The following is an 8,893-nucleotide window of genomic DNA, read 5'->3' as shown; positions in this document are numbered from 1 at the left end:
CAAGGTAATGAGTTTAAAAACTCATTATTAAACATATTAATGAAATCACTTATGCATTTTCATTTCTTGTGCATGTTTTGAAGCATTTCTTGTGCAAGAGCCCGCTTCTTCGAGTAATCAAGGGTGACGACGCCTCCAAGAACAGTGACCTCTTGGCGGTCAGCAGAGCTCATCATTTACTGGCTACATACTAAACGTCTTCCTGCCAGGAAAAGAAAAATCTGTGGATTTCACGCAAGTCACAGTAATTATAGAAATCAATTTGGGGCAAACTTTTTTTTTCAGATATTTTAGATCTGACCTGCAGTCATCTCAGGGCTACGGAGTTGTTTACCGAATCCATAACTAATCACAACTGTTCCTTCGAAGCCGTAGCCTGCAAGCATGGATGGAATGGATACAGAAGGTGTCTCCTGGACAGGCGACACGTTGAAATGGCTGCTATGGGTTACCACTGCACAAGAAAAGTAATGCGAGATCCGCAGTACTTAAAAACAAGTGATGCCGCTCCTTATTGCATTCCAAGCGGTAAGTAAACATTTTAGAAATCAGATATCAGGAATGATTTTTGTTATTAAACTAGTGCGCTGTAGAGCAAGGCCGAACGAAAGGCAAGCACAAACGTCGTGGAGAAAACTAACAAACCAGTTAATTGGTTACGTGGTATTCTGACACGAAGGTCGATTGGCACTTTTGAAATTACTCAACGACTTGTGGTAAAAAGAGCCTGTCCCCGACTCTTGGAAAAAGGCACGTGTGGTACCTATATTGAAGCCTGGGGGGGGATCGATAGGTGGCGCCACTCTGGTTATCTGGCTGCATATCGTGCTCCGTTTTCACCCGTCCTTGACCCGGTCCAGGGCCTTGCCCGCCCCTGGGTCTACTCTTCATCTTTTCACGAAAACTTCCGCCACAAGTGGACACCATACGACTCCCGGTCCGACGCCAGGCTGGCCCTCCAGGCCCCTCCAAATCTACGAAGCGGCGCGGCGCCGCGCTAACCCTAACTCGCCGCGCCTGCACCTCTGACATGCAGCGTCTCACGAAGACCCGCCAGCCGACAGCCACCAATGCCCCGCTGGCCTCCTCTTCTACCGCCGCCGGTGCCACTGAGCCTACTCTGTCAACGCTGAATGTTACCAGCGACGTGCCTAATTCTAAGCCGGCAGCCCTGCCTCAACCGGCTGCGTTCCTGCACTCCGCACACGCCACCGTGCATATTCCGGCCACGTTCAACGCTGTGAGCAACGCTGAGAGCTCTGACTCGACCGCCGCGTCGCAGTCGGCGTTCGTCGCCTCAATGTCTCCAACGACCAAGTTCCACGCTGTCAGCGACGCCAAGAGTCTCGGACCACTAAACGTGTCGCAGCCTGCAGCGTTCACCGTCGCCGCCACGGATGCCGCCGCGTCTATTCCGGCCACATTGGCGCCTGTTGTAAAGTGCTGCAATCAGACATCAGAATCGCAGCTGAACGCGCTTGTTGCAGCCGCTCCCACCGGATCCACCACTACTGCCGTGCTGGACAGTGCAAACTCTACGCCCACCAACGTCATTCCCAATGTTTCCAGATGTGTTTCTGTCGCCCCTACCTCCTTTACCACTGTGTATCCGGCTGACGACTCGTCGGCGGAGATGGATTTCACGTCGTCCCCAGACGGCGACCATGGTACGCCATCATTGGAAGGCGGCTGGAGCACCGTCAGTACCAGCCGCAAACCTGCCTCCGCCGCCCGCCCTCGCACCGAGCTCATCTCAGTTGGGATCCAACTTCCGCCCGGTACCCTCACTCCCAAGCTGCCTCTTTACGACTTGCTTGCCGCCATCGTCTCCGCCGCACATCTCTCCTCCAAAACCAGCGCAGAGATCACCCTTCAGGCCAAGCCAGCTCAGAGCCTTGTATTTCTGAAAACACACTCCCCTCTCACCGCCCAACTCCTACTTTCTCTCACGCATCTTCAGCTCCACGGTAAGCCAATCACCGTCAAAACATATGCCCCCAATCCTCCCATTTCCTGCCTCGGCGTCATTCATAACGTTGGTGGTCACTTTACTCCTACTCAGCTCATGCATGACCTTGAATCATACACGACTGATATTCTCGCTGCTCGTATGATGGGCAGCACAGAATCAGTGCTCATAAACTTCGCTGGCACCGTCATACCCCACTTCGTATATTTTAAACGCGTCGCTTTCCGATGCCGCCCTCATAAGCCTAAGCCCCCCACATGCACCCGTTGTCTTGCTCTGGGACACCGTGCTCACCAATGCCCTCAGCACGACGTTCCGGCCAAGTGCCGCCGCTGTGCTGCACCCCTACCCGCAGATCCTACCGCTCACGCGTGTGCCCAACCATGGTGCATTCATTGCCAGGTAAACACACAGCCCTCTCTCGACCCCACCTGCCCCTTCCTCCTCGCTAAACAACGCGAGTGTGCCAGAGCCGCGTTTCTCCGTCGCACAGCTTTGCGCAGGGCCACGAAGCCCACCCCTTCTTCCGCCTCCTTCGCTAATCATGCATCTCCGTCAAGTCAGGCTCCATCACCTCCAGGCTCCTACGCCGCTATAGTCAAAGGGCCCTCGGTGCAAGCATCCCTTTCTTCCTCTACTATACCCTCGCCATCCCTGACTGACGAGAACCGCTCCTTCGATCTCCGGCTCACAATGCTTGAGCGTCACCAGCGCGAACAACAGCGCATCTCCCAAGATTTACAACAGCAAATCCACGCATTGACACAAACCCTAAAGACAACAACCTCCTCTCTTACATCCCAGCTTACCAAGCTAAATGAGCACCTTGCCACGCTCATCACCCCGTCCCCTAACGCCCAGGTCGCCCCATTGGCTGACCTGGTAGAAACCACCACCGCTGCACACCACACTCGCTTGCTTCAGCTCGAAACTTCGATTGTCCAGATCCTCACCACCCTCCAAACCCAATCCAAGCAATTGGAATCATTCGCTTCTATGCTGGGCTCCCTCCAGGAGTCACTGCTCCCGGCCAAAAAGAAGGAACGTGTCCCCGCAAACTCTTCTACCTCTCATCTATCGTAAACATGGCGCCTGGAGAGGACCTCGAGATTGTGCAGTGGAACTGTCGAAACCTTCGCCACAATAAGACCCCCCTCCACCAGTATCTCCTCACCCGCCCTTCCCTGCCCCATTTTCTCCTTATCCAGGAGACTCGGACGGCCCGCACCGTCCCAGGTTACCGCGCCTACCATGCCACGACGGGCACGCCGCTTGCGTCCATTTATGTACGCAGCGACGTCCTCGTCGAGCCACTTGATATCCCCTCCAGCCTCCGTAAATATTTAGTTGGTGTTGTGTATTACCGACCTTCATCGCGCATCTCACTCGCCTTTATGTCTTTCTATAATCCCCCTGCCACATCCTCTTTGTTCACTGCCTTGGGCAAGTTCCTTCATTCTATTCCCGCCACCACCCATCTCCTCCTTGGGGGCGATTTTAACGCCCCTCACACGCTCTGGGGCTACCCCCAGACCCTCAAGCCCGGCCGCCTTCTCCACTGTCTTGCCCAGGAACGCCACCTCACCCTTCTTAATACCCCTGGCTCCCCTACTCGAGCGGGCACTGTCTCACAGCGCTCCACGACACCCGACCTCTCTTTCTCTCGGGGCTCCCTTTCCTTTCACTGGCAGGTCACAGCTGAAACGCTCCTCAGCGACCATTTCCTCATTCATATTACCGCTTCACTTTCCCACATCCCTCGATCGCACTCAACCACTCACACTGACTGGCACGCATTTCGCACTAATCTCCTTTCCGCCTCCTTTGAATCTTACGATGACTGGACGTCGCGCATCTCCGCTGCGCTTTCGACCAGTAGCCGTCGCGTTCGCTCACGGCATCCTATCCCAGACCCGGATCCTCACTTTCTCCGTTTATGGCGTCGGATGAAACGTCTCCAACGTTCTTTGCGCTCCCAACCCAAGAATGCCCAACTTTCCTCTCGGATTGCTGCTCTGCGGGCCGAGATAGTCGCCCATGGCACGTCCCTCGAGCATTCTCGTTGGAGTGCGCTTTGTGACGGCCTCGATTCTGCATTACACTCGTGATCCACGTGGTCCCTTTTTAAATCTTTATTAGGTACGAAGCCTGCACTTGCTCCCACTCTAGCAAAAGCCCTCACTCAGGGGACTCCCTCCGAGGTCTTTGACAAGCTCACTTCTTTGTATCTCCCACCCCCTCTCACACCTTCCTACCCAGCCTACTCTGGCGATCCTAACCCAGACCTCGACCGCCCTTTCACTCTCCGGGAGCTCGAAGCTGCCCTGGCTGCTAATGCTTCTCGCTCGGCTCCCGGTGAGGATACCATCACATACACTACACTCCGCAACCTCCCCGACCACTCCAAGGAATTCCTCCTTCAGACTTTCAACAATGCCTGGGACAGCGGCTGCTTGCCGAGCGCTTGGACATCCTCTCTTATTTCTATGATTCCGAAGCCGGGCAAACCTCCCTCCCTTTCTAACCTTCGCCCTATCTCCTTGACGTCGTGTGTTGGCAAGACCCTTGAGCGAATGGCTTTGACTCGCCTCTCTGATCTTATTGAAGCGAAAGATTTCTTCCCCCACTCTCTTATCGGCTTTCGACGGCGCGTCTGTGCACAGGACATGTTCCTGATCCTCCAGCACACCTTTCTCTCACCCAATCCCAGCCAGATCCACGCTCTTGTGACTGTTGATGTCCGCAAGGCCTTCGATGGTGTGTGCCACGACCATATCCTGTCTCAGATCTCCTCCCTAGACTGCGGACACCGCATGTACTCTTATCTCCGCTCCTTTCTCTCTAACCGAGTGGCTCGTTTCCGAGTGGACACACATCTGTCCGATCCCCACCCGCTCACCCTTGGCACTCCTCAAGGTGCTGTTCTCTCTCCTATCCTTTTTAATCTTGCTATGACCCCTCTCGCCTCCCAACTAGCCCAGATTCCTGACCTCCACCACATCTTTTATGCGGACGACATCACCCTCTGGTGTTCGTCTGGTTCTCCCGGTCACGTACAGGACACCCTGCAACGTGGCCTCGATCTCATCAACTCCTTTCTCCCCACTGCTGGCTTGTCACCTGCTCCGGAGAAATCCGAGCTTCTCCTTCTTAACTACTCCTCATACCAGCGCTCCCACAACGCCCTAATCTCCCTACATCTTTCCGGCTCTCCCATTCCTGTTGTCCCCCAATGCAAAGTTCTTGGCTTCCCGTTACATGCAGCCAAGAATGTGCAAGCCCTACACCACGCGGTCAGGACTTGTCACTCGGTAACTCACCTCCTGCGGCGCGTGGTCACTCGGCGCTCGGGCCTCCACGAGGCTCATGCGTGCCGAGTTGCCCATGCGCTCGCCCTCAACAAGTTCCTGTACTTTGTGCCTTACGTTTCCTTCACCCACACTCAGCTTAACACCCTCGAGACCGCCCTTGTTGGCCTCTACAAGGCAGCTCTTAACCTCCCTATCACCACCTCCACTGCTAAGCTCTTTGCCACAGGCCTCTTCCATCCTCTTCGTTCTCTTCTCTCTCTCCACCGTGACTCCCAGCTTGCCCGGCTTTCTCTTACCCGTCAGGGTCAGTGGTTACTGGCCCAGGCGGGTATCTCTCCCATTCCCGTTTCCTCCTTTACCTCTCCAAAATCCACCCCGGCGCCCAATCTTCGCATTCTCCCCCTCCCGTCTAATATGTCCCCTGTCCTGCATGCCGGCCGTCGTCACGCGGCCGCGCAGCATCATTCCCCCTTCTTTACTACCCAGGGAGTAGCCTACACGGATGCCTCTTTCATAGCCCCTCGAGGTTCCTGTGGCTACGCTATCTACCATCCCCACCTCCCAGCACCTGAAACTCACACGAGTGGGCCGTACCTACACCCTCCGGATGCACTCTCTCTCGAGGTCCTTTCCATTGTACATGCCCTACAATCATTTCCCTCCCTGCCCTCGCTCCCAGAGTACACGATATACACCGACTCCCAAGCCGCCATTCGCCACATACAGAACCGCACCCTACCCCATTCACTCCAACAAGACGTCGAACGAGCGGTCTCCGCACTGCAACCTTCCACCGTTTTCCTCCGCTGGGTCCCTGGGCATTCGGGGATTGACGGCAATGAGCTGGCCCATCAGCTCGCCCGTGATGTTTTTAACCGGGCACCGTTGATCCCCTGGTCGGGGCCCTCGCAGGATTCTGGGGGACTCTCCCTGCGCCGCACTATCAAGGAAGTTTACCTCCAGCTCCGTCTCGACAAGCGCCTCTACCCTCCCCCTCATCCATCACTCACTGTGCCGGAGGCTCGCCTTCTGCGGCACATCCAAATGAATGCACTGGTTACCCCTTCCCGCCTCTTTCTCTATCGCTATCGCTCCGACCCCTCCTGTCCCAACTGCCCGTCTACTTATGCAGACCTATCCCATTGCCTATTCTACTGTCCGACTGCTCAGCAATCAAGTTCCTACCCTCCCCCTTCGCTTTCCATCACCACCTGGCTCGACTGGCTTGGCGCTGAAGGTGAAGAAGAACAGCGTCGACTGGTCGCCCAGGCGGTCGATATGCTCGGCCTGTAATTTTAGAGCGCAGCTCTTTGGCGTCCGTTCCTGGGTTTCGCGTCGTCGTCGTCGTCGTCGTCGACGTCGTCGGCCTCGTAACCAGCTCGCCGACGAATCTGCTGCTCCGCCGCCGCGCATGCGCGCTGTCGGCTCTCCGGGCGAGGGAGGATGATGGAAGGGAGGAGGAGAGACTGTGGAGGAGGGCTGGCTACACAAATGGCTCTTTGGCGTCCGTTCCTGGGTTTCGCGTCGTAGCTCGCCGACGAATCTGCTCCGCCGCCGCGCATGCGCGCTGTCGGCTCTCCGGGCGAGGGAGGATGATGGAAGGGAGGAGGAGAGACTGTGGAGGAGGGCTGGCTACACAAATGGCTCTTTGGCGTCCGTTCCTGGGTTTCGCGTCGTAGCTCGCCGACGAATCTGCTCCGCCGCCGCGCATGCGCGCTGTCGGCTCTCCGGGCGAGGGAGGATGATGGAAGGGAGGAGGAGAGACTGTGGAGGAGGGCTGGCTACACAAATGGCTCTTTGGCGTCCGTTCCTGGGTTTCGCGTCGTCGTCGGCGTTATCGTCGGCTTCATAACCAGCTCCGCCCCCCTTTCATCCCCCCAGCGCTAGCAGCGACCGACTGATACCGCTTTCGTGAGTCCGCTACCGCACTCACGAAAGACGTCGTGCACTTCCTGCAACTCGCATTAACCGTCCATCGATCCACACCGATGTTAGTAGTGGGGGACTTTAATGTTGACATAAAGACAAACAGCAATTTCCTAACACTTATGCCGGAGAACATCCCGTTCCTCTCGCTCGTAACGCGTCCCACGGCTGTGACAACCTCGCGAGGCACTTGTATAGATCTCGTCTTTGAGAATCAAGCGTTGGTGTACCAAGTCAAACATATATCAGTCTATTTCTCCGACCACAAAGCTTCCTTCATGACTGTCAAGAACTGTTAGTGGAGTCTTTGTTAAAGGAATACGTGTGAAAAATAAAAAAAAATTCTGTGATAGCGCATACATGTGTTGCTCGATTTCTTTGCCTCAATCTATCGAAAAGGTGAAACAGCTTATTTGCTGCGCTCAAATTTCGCATTAGGAAGTAACGTAATCGTCGGTAATTTTTGGCTGAATAAAAGTCTTATACTACTACTACTTGAAGCCTGGCAGAACACCTCTTTCTCTTGAGCCTTTTTGTACTGTGTGTCTGACGAGCTGTTTATGCAAGGTCGAGGAAAAAATGATTGACACTAGGCTGCGATGGTTGTGTAAGCAAACAGAAGCACTTCCCGATCACATGATAGGATTTCAGAGGCCGCGATGCACCATGGATGCAATTTTCAATATCATTACTTATGTTGAACATGAACGAGCAAAAGGAAATGCCACAACAGCAGTTTTTTAGGCATTAAACGAGCCTTTGACACAGTCAGCCATGCTCATATACTGTGTGGCCTGCTAAATCTGGGAGTCTCTGGAAGGGCGCTACGGTGGATATACAACGTCTTGAATGACAGATCAATATGTATTCATTCAAACAAGCGAAGGCAAAAGTTCCTCTCATGATATTATTCAAGAAGTCCCACAAGGCAGTGTCTTAAGTCTGTTTCTCTTTATTTGTGTGATGGCGGATTTACCACGGAGATTTCCACCTGCACTACAGTACTCTATATATGCGGATGATGTTTGTATTTGGGCCTCTGGTTCAAGTACCAACCTTGTTCAATGAACTTTGCAGGAAGACCTAAACATTGTGGACAAATTCTTAAAGGAAGGTTTAATGAAACTGTCTCACAGTAAGACGGCTGTGTTGCCTTTCGCTGGATGATATATGAAGGATTTTCAGCTGTGCCTTGAGGGACAACCTTTAGACATAGTGAAACAACACGAATTTTTGGGGTTATACTAGACAGGCAACTTTCATGGTATCCTCAGATTAAAATCCTCGAAGAACAGGTGAACTCAATAATAAAAATTCTTCGCTGCGTAGCAGGCACGACATGGGGAGGGTCGGTTTTATCCACACTAAAAGTACATAATGCACTTATAAAGCAAAAGGTGGCATATTTTTCACCTGTTCTGCATGGAATCTCCCTTTCATCTGAAGAGAGACTCCAACGATTAATAGCTAGGAGCCCTAGATTATGCTTAGGCGTTTTTCAAACAACCTTAAGTTCCTTAGTAATTGCAGAGGCACGTCATCCTCCATTTCTTATTATGAGGAAGGTTGAAACCTGTCGACAGTACTTTCGCGTTTCAGTGCAGCACAAAAGGCACCCACTAGCCAGTGCACTAATTGAGAGAGAGAGGGCGAAAATCAATTCGGTGATTCAGGTGCACAAAGATCT

At 53.6% G+C, this 8,893-nt stretch overlaps 3 protein-coding genes across 3 annotated transcripts in view; all 3 read left to right on the top strand.

Annotated features, from left to right (window-relative positions):
- The window catches only part of LOC139047850 (hepatic triacylglycerol lipase-like), a 6,890-nt gene extending 6,722 nt beyond the window's left edge, over positions 1-168 (top strand). The window contains exon 4 of the mRNA XM_070521990.1: positions 84-168. Coding sequence (XP_070378091.1) covers positions 84-127 — 44 coding nt within the window. The 3' untranslated portion in view covers positions 128-168. The remainder of the gene's footprint in view (positions 1-83) is intronic.
- Positions 169-1,030: 862 nt separating this feature from the next.
- LOC139047849 (uncharacterized) lies at positions 1,031-3,052 on the top strand. The gene is made up of 2 exons (XM_070521989.1): positions 1,031-1,967; positions 2,550-3,052. Exons 1-2 carry the CDS (start codon positions 1,031-1,033, stop codon positions 3,050-3,052), a joined length of 1,440 nt encoding a protein of 479 aa, XP_070378090.1.
- Positions 3,053-4,453: 1,401 nt separating this feature from the next.
- On the top strand, positions 4,454-6,738 carry LOC135899065 (uncharacterized). Its single transcript, XM_065428312.2, has one exon. It carries the CDS (start codon positions 4,456-4,458, stop codon positions 6,571-6,573), a length of 2,118 nt encoding a protein of 705 aa, XP_065284384.1. The 5' UTR covers positions 4,454-4,455; the 3' UTR covers positions 6,574-6,738.
- Positions 6,739-8,893: the final 2,155 nt, after the last annotated feature.

Source organism: Dermacentor albipictus, chromosome 7, assembly GCF_038994185.2.
Source record: "Dermacentor albipictus isolate Rhodes 1998 colony chromosome 7, USDA_Dalb.pri_finalv2, whole genome shotgun sequence".
Classification (NCBI taxonomy): domain Eukaryota; kingdom Metazoa; phylum Arthropoda; class Arachnida; order Ixodida; family Ixodidae; genus Dermacentor; species Dermacentor albipictus.
This window is presented reverse-complemented; position numbering and strand designations above follow the sequence as displayed.